Here is a 20,584-nt window from a genome sequence, read left to right as displayed (position 1 = left end):
TTTGATGTTCTAAGTTTATTTTTAAGACCTGTTAACAATTGTAATTACTTATACTTTCAAATGGTTGTATTCCAAGAAGACTCTCTCTCTGGCTCTCATTCACTTGTGATAGTTTCTTTTTGAGTAAAGCTTTCTCTTTCTTCTTCTCTTTCTCTGCTTTTTGACTCTCCTGATATTTGTCCATGGAGAAGATAGTAAACAGCTTAAATTCCTTGTAATTAAGAAGCTTGTGTTGGGGAGGAAAAAAGGAAAGTTATTTCAGAAAGGATTTGATACTTTGTTTCAGATGGGAGCAGGATTGTAATCACTTCTCATTTAAAACCTTGGAAACTTGATTAAAGAGGCCCAGTAATGAGGACTGATCCCTGTCTGCTTGTGGTCTAGAGCCAGAGACAGCCTACTGTGGGCTCAGAGGGCACCAGGGCCACTTTCTTACTTCTGCTGCCTCAAGTCCACACATGTTCAGGCTGCCATCTGAGCTGCTTCACAGTGCGGTCCATCTGTTTAAAGCTTAGACTTTAGCTCTCACTAGCTAGTCAGCATGGACTTGGACTAGGCCGTTCACCGAATGGACTTGAAATAGGTATGCACTGTTTTCTCTTGGAATTAACTCATGTGTTCCCATCTAAGAATTTCTTTGTTTCTACTTATTAAAATCTATAACCCTTCCTCTTAAGACCAATTCTTGCCATATTAAAATAGTTCCTTCTTTCAACTAAACTTCCAACAGAATTTCCTTCTCTAAACTTCTGTAATTTTATATCCACATTATATGATGTAGCAGTTACAACCCTGTCTTCCACAGGCCTGTCCATCTCAGGTTTTCTGTGATCCCCGTACCGTGACTGGGATCACAGCAGGTGATCACAGCACACAGTGCTCCAGCAGGTTTCTCCTTCCCTCCTCCTTCCCTGTCCCACTGTAGGCAGAGGACACAGCCCTCTAGCTCTGGACAGAGGGGCTGCCAGGCCACAGCCTCCCAGGTGGCTCAGGGGTAAGGAGTCTACCTGCCAATGCAGGAGATGCAAGTTCGCTCCCTGGGTCAGGAAGATCCTCTAGAGGAGGGAATGGTGACCGCTCCCTGGAAAATCCTAGGGACGGAGGAGCCTGGTGAGCTACAGTCCAGGGGGTCACAAAGAGTTGGACACGACTGAGCACGCACACTGCCAGGCCACATGCTAGGGACCTGCACTTACGCGGTCACCTGTGATGTCGAAGTTATAGTAGAGGTCTCTGAGTTGCTGCTTTTTAATATTAAAGAGAAAGTTGTACATGTGCAAGTGGTCTGGGCCAATTTTCAGCTCCCCATCCAGGTCAAGCAACTCAAAAACAGGCCGGGAATGGCGGAAGATAAATTGCTCTTCCAAATGGTTCTGTTTTGAGAGAAAAACATAAGGAAAGGAATAGTATTGTCGGTGCTACTTTCTAAACTTGTTACATCAAGACTCATCTATTCACTAGTCCACTCCCTAGAGAGCTAAAAGCAAAGGGCAGAATCATAGCAGCTCAGGGCCGGAAGGGTGCTGTGGTCAGTGTATCAGATCCTGCTTCAGCATCTGCCCTCAAGGGGAACTGATGCTATCTGTAGTGATTAGTTCTGCTAGATGGAACTCTCAGTAGTAGAATGCATTTCCTTGTGTTCAGTGAAAATCTACATAAGAAAATGTCAGCGCTGGCGATAAAATGATGAAGACATGAGGTGCCTTTCCTTAAGGAAAGGGAAAGAGGTGAATACACTCTAGGAGTGTGTGCAAGGTGAGATGGGTACCCAAAGACAGGCAGGTCTTGTCTTGCTCATTCATCCCCTTCAGAATATTCTCTGAGGAAAGGGATCACTGAGGAAGAGAGGCAACTGGGATTACTGGTGATTATTTAAGACCCACCAGCTAGAAGGGGCAAGCAAGGAAGGGCATGCCAAGCAGAGATGTGACAGGATGAGATTTGTTCTTTATAAAGGCAAAGTGGGAGGGAAGCTGGGTAACCTTTCGAAACTCCTAGGTTATAGATGGACCATTTAGGAACCAAAAGTAGTACTCTCCCTGTTTCTTCTTCCTGTTTTCAGTGGAAAGAAGAAAACTTGTGCCGCACTCTTAATTTGGCACCGCCGTTAGCGACACGGTGGCAGCCGCCGAGCTCTGCCCCCTCGGCCCCAGAGCCTGGCTGGCTACTTGCCTCTTGTGCCAGCAGTATGCACACCAGCATGTAGAACTGGTCAAAACCAATCTCGCCCACCGCGTTCCAGTCCAGCATGTTGAACACAACTGTGATCTGGTTCCTTGTCAAGTCAGTCACGTGATGAAGGAAGTGGTAAAACAGCACATCTGTCAGCAGGGAGATGAGACAGGTTATTCTGAAACAGTTCTAGAATGTTCGACATCTGGGGGCCACCAAAATGGTGGTCCTGTTGGAAGCTTGTTGACGCGGCAATAGTAATGATAATACTTTGTTTCTGGCTTTGCCACTACACATTCCACTGCGCCTGGACTTGTGAAGAAGGGGAGTGGACAGGGCTTGGTTCCTGAGTGCAGCTCATGTGCTCGATGGAACAGACCGATGTGCATACATAACCAATAAAAGGCTCAAAGTGCTCCTAGTACATAGAAGAGCTTAGTTCTCACTGGGGACCTAGGACATGCTCTTGGAAAAGCTGACATTTCACCTGGGTCATTCACTTGAGAGAATTAAAAAGAGAAATTTAAAAATCATTCCTCTTCTATAAAAGTATCACTGTGCCTCATGCTTACATAACGTAAATGCTTTTGACTGGGGAAAGGAGCTAGCATCAGGCACCTTAGGTGCTGGGCACTCTAAGTGCTGCATGTCGTGGAACCCAGGCAGCTACAGAGCCTTTTACAATAAGCTTTGGGTGATAACTAGGCTTGGGGCTTCTCGAGCTGTAATGGGCATACCAGTCACTTGGGGATCTTGTAAACACAGCGGTTGTGATTAGAAACTGGCTTGGGACTACTGAGTCTGCATCTTAACAAGCTCCCAAGTGATGTGGCCTCTGCTGCTCTGTGGACCAAACTTGGAGTGGCAGAGCTGGAGTTCATATGTGGTCCATCTGACTCCACAGCCTTGCTCTTTCTACAGTGAAGCTGTATCTTTTGCACATTAGTTAATGCATCTGCAGTCATATGCAATCGGAGGGAAAAAAAAAAAACACTGTAATTTAAAGGACAGGGAAGGTTTTTGCCTGAAATTCCACTCACTCATCATCTGTCTTGGGGGATGTTAGATGGAAGAAACAAACATGGTGATGTGTTCACACAGTGGTATGTGGCTGTACAGGTTGTATGTACAGATCACCCGTAAGATTTCAGAGATTCTCAAGTGTAACTTTGTCTACATGTGATTTCTTCTTGCCCACTGATTACAGAGGGCTTTAAACCCACATCTCTTGCAGCTCCTGCATTGGCAGGCGGGTTTCTTACCACTGGTGCCACCTGGGAAGCCCTACCTTATTTATACCCAGTCCTAAAAGAGAAAAAAATCAAAAGACAAATGAACAAACAAAAAAGCCCTGAAGTGTTAAAGCCCTAAAGAACCCACCTGCCAACGCAGGAGACGCAAGAGACCCATGTTCGGTTGGAAGATCTCCTAGAGGAGGGCATGGCAACCCACTCCAGTATGGTTGCATGAAAAATTTCATGGACAGAGGAGCCTGGTGGCCTACAGTCCATGGGATCGCAAAGAGTCAGACACGACTGAGCAACTGAGCATGCACACATACACATTAATTACATTAGTTGTCTTGTGTCTCCTGCACGAGACATGGCTCCACTACATCTGTAAAGCATGTCTGGGTGGTTTGGAGTCCTGGCTGAAGTGGGCTAAGGGTACAATGAATCAGTTAACACAGTGTCATGATCTGAGGGTTTCCCACGTCCCACCAGGTGTGAGCACTTGGGAACACACCATGTGCAGACATGCTGATGCCTGTGTCCTTGCTTCGTGAGGATTGCTTTACAGTAAGGCTCAGTAGCTAATCAACAGATACTATTATTCAATCGGCTGACTCCAGGCCAAGCATCTAGGGTTCGACGTCACCACATCCCTGGCAGGCAAAGCTCAAGCCTGTGCCTTCCTCCAGGTCACCATCCGGTCCCTTGGTGACCAGAAGACCCGAGTATGACTTCATCTCTCAGGTGTTGCATCAGCGGGGAGCGACTTAGTTACCAGGGAGATCAGACTGCTCAGCAAACGCTGGTGAGACTATGGGCTTTAGAGTTAGAAACCCTTGGGTTTTGGGGCCAGCTTTTCTGTTTACATCAAGGTGCCCTACAGTTGTCTTATCTAGGACTGGGTTATTGGGAAGATTTGGTGACATGCTGTGTATAAATCTGAGGCATGAAAGTATGAATAAATGAAGGTATCTTTATTATTTTATAAGGATTGAATGAACTCTTTAAAAATTTTTTATGGAAGAAACTCCTTGTTGATAAATGATACTTCTCTCCCTCAGGTTACAATGAGTGAATAGGATACCTTATTTATGCTAAGTCTCTTCAGTCTTGTCTGACTCTCAGTGACCCCATGGACTGTAGCCCACCAGGCTCCTCTGTCCATGGGATTCTGTAGGCAAGAATACTGGAATAGTTAGTCATTCCCTTCTCCAGGGTATCTTCCCGATCCAGGGATCAAACCCACATGGCTTGCAGCTCCTGCAGTGGCAGGTGAGCTCTTTACCACTAGCGCCACCTGGGAAGCCCTATCCAGGTCTAAAGAGAAATAAATGCCAAACAAACAGAAAGCCCTAAAGTGTTGTGCACTCAGCAGCAGGGTTGAGCTCATCAACACTTTTCAGTCACAAGTACCAAGAATTAGAAGGGAGCTTGCCGATCATCTGACTCAATTCTCCCAGTCTATGGACAAGTTTTGCTAAGGGACTCTTGAGGGTTAAGGCCTGAGAGGGGTCGGCCGCCAGGAATAGCTGTAACAGTAATGAACACATTAAACCCTTAGAGCGTGCCGAGCACCGTGCTAAGCACTTTCCGTATGTTATCTAATCTCATCACCTTTTTTTTTGGCTGCACCATGCATCATGAAGCATCTGAGCTCCCAAACAGGACTGAACCCACGCCCTGTGAAGTGGAAGTGCGGAGACTTAACCACTGCACTGCCAGGGAAGTCCCTCGTTATCTTTCTTTTCCAACCATGAGGTGGACTCCATTATTAGAAGCCTCACTTACGGATGAAGAAAATTAGACTTAGAGGATGATGACATTGTGCAAGTCACCAAGGAATAACGCGTGGAGCCAAGATCTAATCCCAAAGCTTGTTGTTTTATCTGCTTCACTGAACTGCCATCAAGTCTCAGCTGGTGGGGTCTCTCTGTGCTTCGTTTCGAAGATGTAATACCTATGTTAATGAACTAGTTTCTGGCTCTGTAAGTTCTCCTGCACATTCATTAAAAACCAAGTCATGACCAGAAGAAGCACTTACGGAAGTACTGACCATTCAAGGTTTTCTTGTGGTGCACGTCAAGAAGGTGAAAATACTCCACCAAGGCCTTCACATTCCTCACGGATAATAAGCAGTACAGTTTGTCCAGGTAAAGGTACCACAGAAACGATCCCTGCTTCAGTTTCATTATGGAGCCCTTTAAGCCGAAGACTCTGGCAACCTGAAGTAGAACAGAGAATTCTGCCTCAGAACTAGAATGTTGGGTGGAGAAAAGCTCAGGTAGTAAAGATCTTCCTAGGTCAGACATCACAGGAAACAGTCAATAAAAATTTAAAATTTCGGCAATTCCCCTGGCTGACCAGTGGTGAGGACTCGGCGCTTTCACTTTGGAGGCCCAGGTTCAATCCCTGGTCGGGGAACTATGATCCCACAAGCCAAGCAGGGTAGCCAAAAATAAAAAATGAGAATTTTCCAAAGTCAGTGAAAGACACCCATCCACAGACTGTGCTCATTATCGTTATCAAAGTGAACAGCTATGTAACTACACGCCAGGCACTGTTCTAAGTGTGTTAATATACTAACTCATTTAGTCTGCAGACTAGTCATAGAATCCTAAGAGGCAGAGATTATTATACCTATTTTACAGATTAAGAAACAGGCTCAAGGCACAAACTGCTGTGTATAAAATAAGCTACAAGGATATATTATACAAGGAGGATATATTGTATGTTACATGTCTATATATATACATAATATACATATATATATATTTGGCTTTGCCTCACAGCTTGCAGGATCTCAGTTCTCTAACCAGGGATTGAACTTGCGCCCTTAGTAGTGAAAGCATAGACTCCTATCTACAGAACCACCAGGGAATTCCCTAGCCAATATTTTATAATGACTGTAAATAGAATCTAACCTTTAAAAATTGTGGACCACTATGTTGTATACCTGTAAGTTATATAATACTGTACATCAAATATATCAATTAAAACTTAAAAAAAGAAACCAGCTCAGAAAAGTTAAGTAATTTTCCTAATGTCAATAGGCTAGTTAATGGTGAAGTCAGCATGTGAACCCAGATAGCCTGCCAATAATCACTGCTTTTTAGCCATGCAATATTGCTTCTCAAAACCTTGAAGTCCTAAGTAGCTGAAATAAGAAGAAATACATATCTGTACACATCAGAGTGCAACTATATTCTACCAAAGACAAAGATTTTAAAGGCAATCAGAGAAGAAAGATTACTTTCAAAGGACTGATGATTAACAATCCACTTCTTCACAACATGGAAACCAAAACATAACAGAATTATGTTTCAATGTGTAAAAACAATCTAGCCAACTAAAATTATGGTTTCAAGAAAAAAGATGATTTCAGTAAAATCATCTTTCAAGACTGAAGGGAAGTTCCTTAAAAAGTTAAACATGAAATTACCATTATTTTTAGCGTTAATCATTCAGTCGTGTCTGATTCTTTTCGACCCCATGCCATATGACCTAGCAATTTCACTCCTAGATAATATATCCAAAAGAAATGAAAAGTATTCAAATAAACACTTGTACAAAATGTTTGTAACAGCACTATTCACAATAGGCAAACGGTGAAAACAACCCAATGTTCATAAACTGATGGCAAATGAAACGTAGTACATTCATACAGTGAAATATCATTCTGTCATGAAAGGGAAGGATACATGTTACAATGTAGATGAACCTTATGGTAAGTGAAAGAAGCCGAGCCCAGAAAGTCACATGTTATATGATTCCATTTATATTAAGTATCCAGAAGAAGCAAAGTCATAGAAAAGCAGATCAGCCACTGCCAGGAGCTGGGGGGGAGGGTAACGGGAAGTGACAGCTTCTGGATTCCCAGTGGGCTGATGAAAACGTTTCAAACCCGCAGAGGTGATAGATGAGTAGCACTGTCAGTGTCCTAAGTGCCGCTGAATTGTACACTTTTAAAAATTAAAATACTTATTTTTGGCTGCACTGGGTCGTCGTTGCTGCACGGGCTTTCTCTAGCTGCGGCGAGCAGGGCCCCTCTCTGGTTGGGTGCGTGGACTCCTCATTGGGGTGCCTTCTCTTGCTGCGGAGCATGGGCTCTAGGGTGTGCTGGCTCAGTAGTTGTGGCACATGGGCTTGGTTGCTCCTCGGCATGTGGGATCTTCCTGGACCAGGGATGGAACCCGTGTCCCCTGCATTGGCAGGTGGATTCTTAACCACTGGACCACCAGGGGAGTGTCTGTATGCTTTAAAATAGCTAATTTTATATTATGTGAATTTTACTTTCTCAAAAGAATGAGGAGAAAAATCAAACCTGAATTTGACCATTTTACAGAAAATATAAATCAGGGAAATAGAGAAGACAGCAGAGGTCCATGTTAAATGGCACTGTTGGGACACAATGAACAAAGCCCAGACTGCGGAAAGCTCTAAAAGAAAAGGACTCCGCTGCTTCAGTAAAAACTTACAAGAAAAGAAAAAGAGATGCAAGAGGGATCTATAGACTAACAGTTTAATTAGTCTTTCAGATCGCACCAGTTACAGTGTATGGACATATTAGGACCCTTATTAATATAGATTGTGCATTTGAAAACCCACAAAAACAAACAACTTACCAAAAAGCATGAGATGATGGAGAACTATGAACACTGATTGGATATAATATTAGAAGTGACAACAGATGAGGTTGTTTAAAAAGACAAAATGATAAGATGCTGGAATGTGCTTCAAAATGACTCAGGCTCATGGGTAATCGTATACATATACTAGGGTTGTTCGAACATGAAATGACTGATGAGTATATACTAGTACTACCTTACACTATTCCTTCTACTTTGAATATGTTTGAAATTTTCTATAGTGAAAAGAAAAAAAAAACCAGGATGAGATAAAGCTGTATTCAGGCAAAAACAGACAAAAACCCCAAACAACTAACAATGATCACTAACTGACTCTCCCAAAAGAAATTATAAAGGATCAACTTAAAATAGTAAGAGAATGATCACAGAGAGAAAATCCAAGATGTAAGAAGGAACACAGAGCAACGAAGTAGTAAGAATGCGTGGGTCAATCCAAGTAAACAACGTGGAGTGAAGGGATAACAGTGTCAGAACTGCAGGGAGTTCCCTGACCGTCTACTGGCTAACACTCCTCGCTCTCAGTGCAGGGGCCTGGGTTCAATCCCTGGTCAGGGAACTTGATCCCACACACTGAAACTCATTTGCATACAACAGCTAAAGATTCCGCATGCTGCAAGGAGCTGAAGATCCTGCATGCAACAGCTAAGACCCAGCACTACCAAATAAATACATAAATTTTTTTTAAAGCCTTTAAAAATGATATAATCTAGTATTATTATTTATCTTTTGGCCATGGCACACGGCATGTGGGATCTTAGTTCTGGGACCAGGGATGGAACCTGTGCCCCTGTGCCTTGGCAGCGTGGAGTCTTAACCACTGGACCACCAGCTACTACTACTACTAAGTCACTTCAGTTGTGTCCGACTCTGTGCGACCCATGGACTGCAGCCTACCAGACTCCTCCATCCGTGGGATTTTCCAGGGAACAGGCCTGGAGTGGGGTGCCACTGCCTTCTCCCCTGCACCACCAGAGAGGTCCCCAAAATGATAAAATTTATGTGCAATATAATTATGACAGAAGGAAGGAACTAACAAAATAAACCCATACACACAAAAACTGAGAAAATTAACACCCATAAGGGAACTCTTCAAACACAGAAAAATAATCCCTTATGAAAACACAGGCATTCAGGGAGGAATGAGAAGTACCAGAAATTGAATATGTGTGAGTAGATCTAAATGAATATTCACTGTAAAAAAATGCTAAAAATAATGTCATATGAAGAAGCTAGCTGTGGGTGCCGTCAGAACTCACCAGGAGCTATATAGGGGAAGATCTGTTGCTGCTAGAGGACGGGAGAAAAAATGGTGTAAAATTTAACTGCGTTTTCCCAGTGTGTTAATTAGGGTAAGGACTGCAACAAACAATTCCCAAAATATCAGAACTAACTGTCTTTTCCAATGCCATAGTAACCAGTAACATTCAAGATGATGGTGCCCTGAGCATGCTGTGTGTACACAGAATAGGAATATAATGTACATATGAAACTTATTTAATGTTATAAACCAAAGTTCATTCAGTTGCTCAGTTGTGTCTGACTCTGCGACCCCATGGACTGCAGCACAGCAGGCCTCCCTGTCCATCACTAACTCCCGAAGTTTATTCAAACTCATGTCTGTTGAGTTGAGTAATGGTGATGCCATCCAACCATCTCATCCTCTGTTGTCCCCTTCTCCTCCTGCTCTCAATCTTTCCCAGCATCAGGGTCTTTTCCAAGGAGTCAGTTCTTCGCATCAGGTAGCCAAAGTATTGGAGCTTCAGCTTCAGCATCAGTCCTTCCAATGAATATTCAGGACTGATTTCCTTTAGGATGGACTGGTTGGATCTCCTTGCAGTCCAAGGGACTCTCAAGAGTCTTCTTCAACACCACGGTTCAAAAGCATCAGCTCTTCGGCATTCAGCTTTTCTTTTTAGTCCAACTCTCACATCCATCCATGGCTACTGGAAAAACCATAACTTTGACTAGATGGACCTTTGTTGCCAAAGTAATGCCTCTGCTTTTTAATATGCTGTCTAGGTTGGTCATAACCAAAGTTACCCCTATAAAAAAAAATTTAAAAATAGATGATGGTTCCCTATTAGCCTGAGTTCCTCAGTGACTACACAAAAAGATAGAGGATCTTCCCTCCCTTGCCCTGGGAGGTGAGAACCATGGATTTTCATCTGGGGCTTGAGAGTGACAGATTCTCCTCTCCCAGCAGCAGAAAGCTATTGCTTTGAAGGATTTTGCTACTTCTGAGGAAGTAGATGAGACCTTATACTCATCTCCTGGCAGCCACCAACCTCCTCCCTTACTCCTGCCTCAGCAAGAATCGGAACTCTCCAGTCTGCTGCCCTGCCCCCAATTCTTCTCACAAGCACCCATTGGAGACACATGGGAAGGAGTTTGCCAATGCATGTGATTGTGCCTTGTATCTAGGAACTCCAGCGAACCCACACTGACACAGTAGCCCACACTTTGCCTCTAATGATTTGCTCGAGCTTTAGTTACTTTCTTCTCTACCACTTGTGTGGCCACTGCCGTCTTCAGTCGTGTTCTGCCAAAGGTTCCATAGTGGGGTGCCCTCTCTCCTCGCTTGTTCTTTTTGGCTTTCAGTTTCCTTGGTTGCCTCGTGACCTCAGTCCTCTGATATTCTCAAGAAAAGTTTTGTAGAGCATCCATCTTTTTTTCTCACGAGGATAGATGCGACATTCTTTGTAGCTTTCTGTACAGTCAGTAAGAAATCCATCCGAATTGTGTGAAGGCTTTACTGCGGCATAACTTAGCCTACTCAAATGGATAGGCTGGTTTTTATCTGCATTTCCCTGATGACTAATGATGTGAAGCACATTTACACGTGTATATTTGCCGTCTGTACTTTCTTTTTCAAGACAGAGCACAGATACTGATGTAAGGATAGACATTTCCTGTCTTAGATCTAGAAAGCACTTCTCCAAAGAGCCATAGTACCATTTTATGGAAAAATTTATTTGGAGACCACAAGGCTGTCCTTAGCCTTTTAGTTTATGAGCCTATTGGCTTTCTGTTTGGTTTCATGGCCTCTTTCCCATGTACTTTAGGATTTTGCAAACGTCTTGAGGGCAAAACCTTAGAGTAAGGTACCATTACATATTCACTGGAATGGCTAGAGTTTTAAGAACTGATGATATCAATATGATTGGAGCAGTATCATTTGTGGGAACGTACTTGATGAAAGTGAAACAGGAGAGTGAAAAAGTTGGCTTAAAGCTCAACATTCAGAAAACTAAGATCATCTAGTCCCATCACTTCATGGGAAATAGATGGGGAAACAGTGGAAACAGTGGCAGACTTATATTTTGGGCTCCAAAATCACTGTAGATGGTGATTGCAGCCATGAAATTAAAAGACACTTACTCCTTGGAAGGAAAGTTATGATCAACCTAGATAGCATATTTAAAAGCAGAGACATTACTTTGCCAACAAAGGTCCGTCTAGTCAAGGCTATGGTTTTTTCAGTGGTCATGTATGGATGTGAGAGTTGGACCGTGAAGAAAGCTGAGCACTGAAGAACTGATGCTTTTGAACTGTGATGTTGGAGAAGACTCTTGAGAGTCCCTTGGACTGCAAGAAGATCCAACCAGCCCATTCTGAAGGAGATTGGTCCTGGGTGTTCTTTGGAAGGAATGAGGCTAAAGCTGAAACTCCAGTACTTTGGCCACTTCATGCGAAGAGTTGACTCATTGGAAAAGACTCTGATGCTGGGAGGGATTGGGGGCAGGAGGAGAAGGGGATGACAGAGGATGAGATGGCTGGATGGCATCACCGACTCGATGGATGTGAGTTTGAGTAAACTTTGGGAGTTGGTGATGGACAGGGAGGCCTGGCGTGCTGTGATTCATGGGGTCGCAAAGAGTCGGACACGACTGAGCGACTGAACTGAACTGAACTAAACTGAAAGTGATACAATCCTTTGTAAAATACTTGAATACTCTCTTATGAAGTTAACCATATACTTAGGGTATGATCCAGCAATTGCACTCCTAAGCGCGTCTAGGAAAATGAAAATACATATCCATGCAAAACCTCATAAGCATTTGTAGCATCTTTATTCATGATAACATAAGACTGCAAATGTCCATCAACAGCTGAATGGATAAACAAATTGTGGTATATCCATACACTGGAATACTACTCAACATTTAGGAAGAATGAACCACAAATACATATAACAACATGATGAATTTCAAAATATTATGCTGAGTGAAAAGAAACCAAACTTAAAAGAGCACTACCATATGGTTCCATTCATCTGATGAACTAGGAAAGACATTTCCAGTATATGGTGACAGAAAACAGATTAGTGGTTGCCTGGGGAGAGGATGGTGAGTGGGGATTAATTTATGATCAAGGAAAAGAATTTCCTGAGACGAGGGGAAAGTTCTGTACCTTGACTCTGGTGATGGTTGCATGCTAAGTCGCTTCAGTTACGTCCGACTGTTTGTGACACTATGGACTGTAGCCAGGCTCCTCTGTCCATGGGATTCCCCGGGCAAGAATACTGGAGTGGGCTGCCACGCCCTCCTCCAGGGAAGTCTTCCCGGTCCAGGGATTGAACCCGAGTCTCATATCTTCTGCACTGGCAGTGGGTTCTTTACCACCAGCACCACCTGGGGAGCCCATGGTGATGGTTACATGGGCGTATATATTTGTCAAAACTTTGAACTCGTTTTATTAAATATAAAAACCTCAATGAAGTTGACTTAAAAATTTTTTTAAGACAAAAAAATTCAATGACATCAGTATTAAGCATTCTTGCTCAACAAAAGTCACTGGAAAGTTAACAGATATATGATACATTGGAAAGACATCTGTACTCAGTAAGAAACTATTTTTTTAAAATCTTACAGTCAAAAAGTGAGAAAGGAAATCTAATAGGAAAATGGGCAAAGAATATGAACCAGCAATATGAACCAGCAAAGAACCTGAAATGCAAACATCTAACAAACTTATGAAGACATGCTCCAACTCTAATTAAAAATTAGAGATTTGCAAATTTAAAACCAGGTTTTGTATCAAACTTACAATGAACAGATAATTCCTATCTTAAATTGTTACATAAAATTAAAAAAAAATAATAAATGTTCTCATTTTGAAACCAGATAGAGACAGCACAAGAAGAGTATGGGTGCTTTGGTTTGTGCACATAGACATAAAAATCTATGTAAAGTGTGAAGTTTGCCGTCAAAGTCAATGGTATGTGTATAAATATACATTATGACCAAGAGGCAACTGGACACAGTAGTTACACAAACAGATGCAGAGACTTTGGCATCAGACTGCTGCTGCTGCTGCTGCTAAGTCACTTCAGTCGTGTCCGACTCTGTGTGACCCCATAGACGGCAGCCCACCAGGCTCCCCCATCCCTGGGATTCTCCAGGCAAGAACACTGGAGTGGGTTGCCATTTCCTTCTCCAATGCATGAAAGTGAAAAGTGAAAGTGAAGTCGCTCAGTCGTGTCCGACTCTTAGCGACCCCATGGACTGCAGCCCACCAGGCTCCACCATCCATGGGATTTTCCAGGCAAAAGTACTGGAGTGGGGTGCCATTGCCTTCTCCGTGGCATCAGACTACTTAGGTTCAAATCCAAACTCTGCCGCTGATAAGCTGTGTGACCTTGGGCTTGTGTTACTTAGCCTTTCTAGAGGAAGATAAAATATTCTCTAAGAATGCAAGAGTATTTAGTCAATGAAATCTACCATGACTATAGGCTGGGTGAGAAAACTCATGTAATTAATCATAAGATTAACGTATATGGTAAATGCAGAAACAATATTTGATAAAGTTCTACAGCTATGAGAAAAAGTTATTAGCAAATTAGAAATAGCAGGAAAGTGTCTCAGTGGGTAAAGAGACTGCCTACAATGCAGGAGACGCGGGTTCACTCCCTGAGTCAGGAAGATCCCTTGGAGGAGGCATGGCAACCCACTCCAGTATTGTCTGGAGAATCCTACGGACAGAGAAGCCTGGTGGGCTACAGTCCATGGGGTCTCAAAGAATCAGACAGAACTGAAGTGACTGAGCACACATGTGTGAGGATCTTTTGCCACAGTCTTTCATAAATATCATACTTAAAGGAGAAACTTTAAACCCTTTTCCATTAAATACTGGACCAAGACAAGGATTCCTACTTTCACTGTTACTGTTTAACATACAGTAAAATCATTTGCTAAAGATTCTAGCAAACGCCATAGGAAAAAGGAGAAGAAATAAGAAATGTGAGGATTTTATAGCAGAAGCTGTACAAAGTGCCATGACATCTCTCAACTTAAGAGATGCTCTCTGGGCTTTCAAGCACGGCAGGCTAGCAGCGCTGCCCTAGGGAGCAGCCCTTGGTCAAGGACAGATGAGGCTTAGAGAAAAATTCCCCAGTTTCCTTGACTCTTCGGCTGAGTCTGCAGCATGCTGTATCCTGATCCCCAGAACACCCAAGTGGGTTAAGCCCCGTTAGCCATAGCAGTATTCAGCTCCCTTTACGGGCTTCAACATCACCTCCCAAATAAACTATTTGTATTCAGATCCTTGTCTCTGGGAAAATCCAACCTAAGAAAACAGTCAAATGCTTTTTCTGTGACTACTGAGACTATGTGATTTTCTTTGTCAATGCAGTGTCTTACTTTAATTGCTTTTGTTTCTGCATAGAACCATTCTTTTATTCCTGGATAAGACTTTCTTGGTAATAGTGTTTTTATTCCCCTTGGGTTTCATCTTGCGAGTATTTTGTTATTTTTTTTAAAATTTATTTATTTTAATTGGAGGATAATTACTTTACAATATTGTGATGGGTTTTGCCATACATCAACATGAATCAGCCATAGGCATTTATGTGTCTCCTCCTGCTAGTATCTTTTTTAATCCATCTATTACCTAAGGGAAAGTAGTCTACAAGTTTCTTTTACTATCTCTACTTAGTTGTAGTAAAACTCATCTTAGAAAAGTGAAATATTTCCTTTATCTTCCTAAAGTATTTATATAAAGGGAGAAATTATTTGTAAAGCCACATAACATGATGTCTTTCAGTGGGGGCAGAGTTTAGATTTTTGATTCTTTATTCATTATTAGCTTATTTAGGCTTTTATTTCTTATTGAAATTATGTATCTTTTATATATCACTTATAATCTTGTATATCATTTGTATTTTCTTCTACATGATTACCTATTTCATATTACCCATTTCATACAAATTATATTCACATAAAATTGTTTAAAATGTCATTTTGTGATTTCAAAATCTCTATGGTACCTAATACTATGTCCCTGTTCATTTTCATTGTCTTGGGGACTATTTTTCTTTCTGTAACTCATTTTGTGTCTTTGACCAGTCTTGTCTATTCGCTATTTCAGAGATATAGCTTGGTTTTGTTAAACCTCTCTGATTTCTCACAACTTTACTTAAATATCATTTACATATCATAAAGTACACCCATTTCAAGTATACAATTCAGTGATTTTTACTAAATCTGCCAAGTTATTACATCATCACCATAATCCAGTTTTAGAATATTTTCATCACTCCAAAAAGACCCCTCAGGTCCATTTCAGTTCAGTCCGTTAACCTGCTTTCTGTCCCCATGGATTTGCCTTTTCTAGACATTTCTTATAAATGGAATCATGTAACATGTGGTCTTTTGTGTCTGGTTTCTTTCACTTATAACATTTTTGAGTGAAGCTCTCCATTTTTGTTTCTTACTTCATTTTTTTCTGGAGCTTTCACACAGTCCTTGTGGTTTGGCTAGACCTGGGGATAACCTGGGCCTCCAACTCCCAGACCCCTAGACTGGCCTAAGTCAGAGCCCCTTCCTCCCAATGGGAGAGCCTCCCCACTGTCCTCCCATCCGCTTCACAGAGTTGGTCAGGTGGACTGAAACAGAGAAAGACCTGCCTTCCGGCTTGTTCTGGGAGGTTTATTTGTGGGTGAGCGCCCAGTCTTGTGCTGTGTCTGCTTCTTCTGGTGATTAAGACTTTCTACAGTTGCAACCACTCACTAAGTAGTGGAGACATTTCAATCTTTACTCAGGGTACCCTTTATGGAGACCACTACCAGCACCCCAGGCTTCTGCAGCTGTCTTTCCAAATTGGTGTTTGCCTGCTGCTCCGGAGTGGTAAAAACACCTCAACAGGAATTTTCTCCGTAGGGACGGGAACTATTGGAGTGTGACATTCGCTGAGGCTCTATTTATGAGGGAGAGTTACCATAATAAGCTTTACATGCTGCCCACCGTTTGGAACCCACTTAGATTTAGATGTAAGTGTAACTGCCCTAGAGACAGTTAACAGCGGCAAGTAAAAAATGGCCAGGTTCGAGAATGATGGTCTTAAGTCAAAGAAGACTTAATTCTATGTATGTTCGCCCGGTCGTGTCCAACTCTGCAGTCCCAAGGACAGCAGCACGCCAGGCCTCCCTGTGTAATGAGCTTTTTTTTTTTTTTTTAATTGGGAATTTAAGAATAAGAAAGTTTTTACTTAATATGCAAATATATTTGAAGACCCATCCTGATGCATGGGATACGTAGGTCGGCAAGGAGCTCTTTCTCCTAGCCCTGTAATCCTGGCCGGTTGGTGGATCTCGGTGGGCAGAGCCCCTGGGAGGTGGGAAGCGAGCCGGGGAGCCTGGGTCTCCAGGGCTGACCACTGCCGCAAGGACCGGGCATCTCCCGCGCTAGGAGGCAGCACCGCGCCGAGGAAACCGCACTGGCTCAGCCAACATGATGTGTAGCGGGGGGCTGGTGCCTAGCCCGCCCGGCGCCCCCACCTGAAAAGTGGGCGGGGGCAGAGCCCCTTTGCCGGGAAGTTCCAGGGCGGATTCAGTGATTAATGTCGGTTCGCCCTCTTGGTCTTTGGACAACAGTCAGTGGGCGCTCGCGAATAGCCAGTTTGGTTCCCCTTTCGCTCCGGCAGAAATATTGGGAGCCACGTGACTCTGGGGGTCTCCCAGCTCCGGGACGCTCTCGCCGAAGGGTCCCCTAAACTCTCCAAAGCCTAGTCTGTTGCTTGCGGGCGTGCGGCGCGCAGGGGACTACAGTTTCCAGAGTGCCCTGCGGCGACGGGCGGAGCCGGGGAGCGCCCGTAGCCAATTAGGGGGTCTCCGGGTGTTGCCGGGGAGCGGCAGGTGGAGCCGGGTCCCCGGAACGCCTCCCGAGGCTGGCTGGCTGGGCGGGGGGCGCGGCGCGAGCGGGGCCGGCACCGGGAGGCGGCCCCGGGAAGGGACCGAGCGGGGGCGGAGACCGCGGCTGCCTGCGCGGTTCCGGGTGCTCCAGCCGCGAGCTGCCCGGGGCGCACTTGACCCGTGTCGGGCTGCGGGGAAGGGCGGGTCTGCGGAGAGCCCCCGAGCGCCGCGGCGCCCTCCAGCCCCTCCGCCTCGCGGCCGCGGGAGCCGCGCCACCTCGCCCCCCGGCTCGCGTGCCCCCAGCCATGGCTTTCGCCAATTTCCGCCGCATCCTGCGCCTGTCTACCTTCGAGAAGAGAAAGTCCCGCGAATATGAGCATGTCCGCCGGGACCTGGATCCCAACGAGGTGTGGGAGATCGTGGGCGAGCTGGGCGACGGTGCCTTCGGCAAGGTTTACAAGGTGAGGGCGCTGAGAGGGACTCGGGGCGCGTGGAGCCGCTCCGGAAGGGAGGGGCACTGGCCCTGGTCAGTCTCGGCCGCGGCTCGGGAGAACGCGGAGGGGCTGCCCCGTCCTGAACTCGGAGTCCCGGGCTCCCGTCCCGCTGACCCTTCTTCTTTGCCGGGGGTGGGGGGTACCCTCACTCAGCCTGGCTCAGTCCTTGCGCCCCTGACGGCGCGGCGGCTGCCCCCAAGCTTTTTCCGAGCACTTCCTGTGCGCCCCGCACGGCTCTCGGCGCCGCAGGGGGAGACAAAGGGGCGCTTATAGAACTTTTGCGTCCGAGACTAGGCGTACTTTTTAGGGGAGTCCACCCAGATGCTGTTAGGGTGCCGAGGCGATGGGCACAGAGCAACTGGGCTGCGTCTGGAAGGGTTGGGTCCGATGATACTAGGGACACACCTGAAGATGAGCCAGAGACAGAGAGACCGGGGGTGGGGGTAGGGGGTTTCGGAGTGAGAGGTTAGGCTTGGAGATGGAGGCTGGGGCCGGCAGAGCGGGAGGTTAAGGCCTCTGGAATCCTGCGCTTCGGGGGTCAGATTTGAGCATGTGGATGAGTCACTGCTGGGGAGTCTCCCAGTCTGTAGTTACCTTTCCCCTAGAGGAATAGGAGGCCAGAGAGCTTTTGTGGAGGGGTGGGTGGGGCAGAGCTGATTAATTCTAGACACGTTTGCTGTAGGCATTGTCTGGTTCTTAGTCCTGAGAAGAAATTCTGTGTTGCTGGGGACCCAAAAAACACTTAGGGCTTGACGCCACCCTTCCCCTATCTCCTAGAGAAACCCACATGTTCTCGAGGAGGACTCCCCCTTCATGAGCCACCGTCACCTTCATGGGATTCCTTTAGCTTGTGGACCACTCTGATCCCAGGACTTCCCTTTTAGGAGCTTGGACCACAGATAGGGCTTCTCTCAGTCCTCCTGGTCAAGACTTGCTCTTTTTGACCTGAAAGTGGTGGTGAGCTGAATTACCAAATTGTGGTCCCTGAAGGAGTGGCATTAGTATCACCTGGGAGCTTATTAGAAATGCAGGGTCTGAGGCCCCACTCTAGACCTGATCAAGTACGGTCTACGTTGTAAGAAATCCCCAGGTGATCGCTAAGCACTTTAAGTTTTGAGAAACCCGGCTGGAGGCAATTTTGAGGCCACCCAGGCCCATCCCCGTGTCTATTTTGTTACCACCTCCCTTCTAAGCAGGCACTTCCTGTTACAGGGTGGAACCCCCACTGGAGCAAAGGTTCTGTGGTTGGAGAGGCTGTGACACTCACACCCGTGGCTCTCAGCTGTTTGACTTGCTGCGCTTCTCTGCCTGTGGGCTCTGCGTGTAGGCAAGGGCAGCCAGCACATTCTACACTGGCACATCTTTTGTTTACCCTTCTCAAAGCTCCCTATTCCCTCTGCTGCTGCTAAGTCGCTTCAGTTGTGTCCGACTCTGTGCGACCCCATAGACGGAAGCCCACCAGGCTCCCCTGTCCCTGGGATTCTCCAGGCAAGAACACTGGAGTGGGGTGCCATTTCCTTCTAGGGCACCAGGAAACTGTCCTCAGTCTTGGCGCCCCCCACCTCCCCAGCCCTCCCCTGGACACCCCACCCCCGGACACCCCACCCCCGGACACCCCATCCCTGGACAGGCCACCAAAGCTCTGGCCTCCCCCAGACACAGCCTGCTCTCCAGGTGTGCTCTGACCCCTGCAAGGGCAGCTGTACCCTTGGGCAGCTCACCATGTCCCTCACTTTCTCCAAAAGGTTCAGCTGGTGTTTCCAACGCTTGCTGTTGGCTCTCGAAGATGTTTGTTCTGTTTGGGGTTGGCTTTCAATTAGTCTTTTCCCTGTCCCCTAATGGATCCTGGCTTCATATGGTTCATTTTCTTTCAAATCTAAATGTAGAACTTTGCTTTTAGGCTGGTAAGATTTCCCCTTGTCAGTTTCGATTGTCATTTCCTCCTGCTTTAGCTGGGTAAAACTCCCCTACTGCTCTGAAAGTTCCAAACAGAGGAGCCCATCTGATTCACAAGTTACTTTGTCTGCTGGTTCTCCAGAACACATGGACCCTTTTAAAAGCAAGTGTAGTGCTCAAAGCTGTGAGCTGACCGTACCCCAGCTCCCTCCCCACCACCTCTGAACCCTTGGTTTTCTCCTCATTAAGAGAACGCAAAGCTAGACCAGGAGAGCTGTGTGATGGCTGATACACCTGGACAATTTGTTAGATTCCACGCCTGGCCTTAGTGTGTGACTGTTCAGTCCAACCCATCCCCATGTTATGTACAGGAACGCTGGGTCCCAGGGAAAGGAATGGACTAGAACCAAGGCTCTGGGCTTAGTTAACAGCTTCGGAAGATCTGTCTTAGATCAGAGATCTCTGTGACCCCTATCTCCTTCACTGGAGAAGTGCTGTTTACTCAGCCCTTTAGATATGAAGTTGAAGCAGTTATTGCTTTAATAAAGATTCTATTCAGGGACCGTAACTCTTCCCTACTTCATTGTCCCCTGGCATGGCCATCTCAGCAGCACAGGACAGAGGTTCCATCTAGGTTTTTTATCTCGGAGCAGAACTTCTACTTTGACACGGTGCCTTGGTAACCAGCTGGCTGTGAGCTGGGCAAGTGACAGCCAGCTAGCAGCATCTCCTCTTCCTGTCCTAGAACTAGCAGATTTTTCTTCTGGCAGCCTAGGTGATGATGGCCTTCCTGAGGATTTCTCTGGTGTGAGAAGTCACGAGAGGGACTTTTCTGGTGGTCCAGTGGCTAGGACTCCACGCTCCCAATGCAGGGGGTCCAGGTTCATGCCCTGGTCAGGGAACAGATTTCACGTGCCACAACTAAGATCTAAGGTCCTGTGTGCTGCAACTAAGACCGGATACAGTCAAATAAATAAAATAAATATTAAAAAAAAAAAGAAGTCATGAGAATCCCAA

The 20,584-nt window shown here is 45.4% G+C and overlaps 2 protein-coding genes across 4 annotated transcripts in view; one reads left to right on the top strand and one right to left on the bottom strand.

Moving 5' to 3' along the window:
* EFCAB9 (EF-hand calcium binding domain 9) lies at nt 1-5,652 on the bottom strand. Of its 3 annotated transcripts, none has more exons than XM_061393206.1 (4): nt 5,446-5,652; nt 2,173-2,321; nt 1,197-1,373; nt 1-226 (listed from the first exon to the last, which is right to left on the bottom strand). In XM_061393206.1, exons 1-4 carry the CDS (start codon nt 5,591-5,593, stop codon nt 32-34), a joined length of 669 nt encoding a protein of 222 aa, XP_061249190.1. In that variant the 5' UTR covers nt 5,594-5,652; the 3' UTR covers nt 1-31. The 3 variants fall into 3 exon arrangements, with proteins under 3 accessions (XP_061249190.1, XP_061249191.1, XP_061249192.1); XM_061393207.1 differs by having other exon boundaries at nt 5,458-5,651; XM_061393208.1 differs by lacking the exon at nt 5,446-5,652 and adding an exon at nt 3,919-4,092.
* An 11,591-nt stretch (nt 5,653-17,243) lies between these two features.
* STK10 (serine/threonine kinase 10) overlaps nt 17,244-20,584 on the top strand; it is a 124,948-nt gene continuing 121,607 nt past the window's right edge. The window contains exon 1 of the mRNA XM_061393205.1: nt 17,244-17,638. Within this exon, the coding sequence (XP_061249189.1) occupies nt 17,483-17,638 (156 nt within the window). The 5' untranslated portion in view covers nt 17,244-17,482. The remainder of the gene's footprint in view (nt 17,639-20,584) is intronic.

Source organism: Bos javanicus, chromosome 20 (genome assembly GCF_032452875.1).
Source record: "Bos javanicus breed banteng chromosome 20, ARS-OSU_banteng_1.0, whole genome shotgun sequence".
Lineage (NCBI taxonomy): Eukaryota > Metazoa > Chordata > Mammalia > Artiodactyla > Bovidae > Bos > Bos javanicus.
This window is presented reverse-complemented; position numbering and strand designations above follow the sequence as displayed.

Coding starts and splice junctions, on each gene's coding strand:
- EFCAB9 (XM_061393206.1), bottom strand. CDS start 5,593: ATGAAACTGAAGCAGGGATCGTTTCTGTGGTACCTTTACCTGGACAAA. Junction 2,322..5,445: donor CTTGAATGGTCAGTACTTCC/GTAAGTGCTTCT, acceptor CCCTGCTGACAG/ATGTGCTGTTTTACCACTTC. Junction 1,374..2,172: donor GCATACTGCTGGCACAAGAG/GCAAGTAGCCAG, acceptor CTCTCAAAACAG/AACCATTTGGAAGAGCAATT.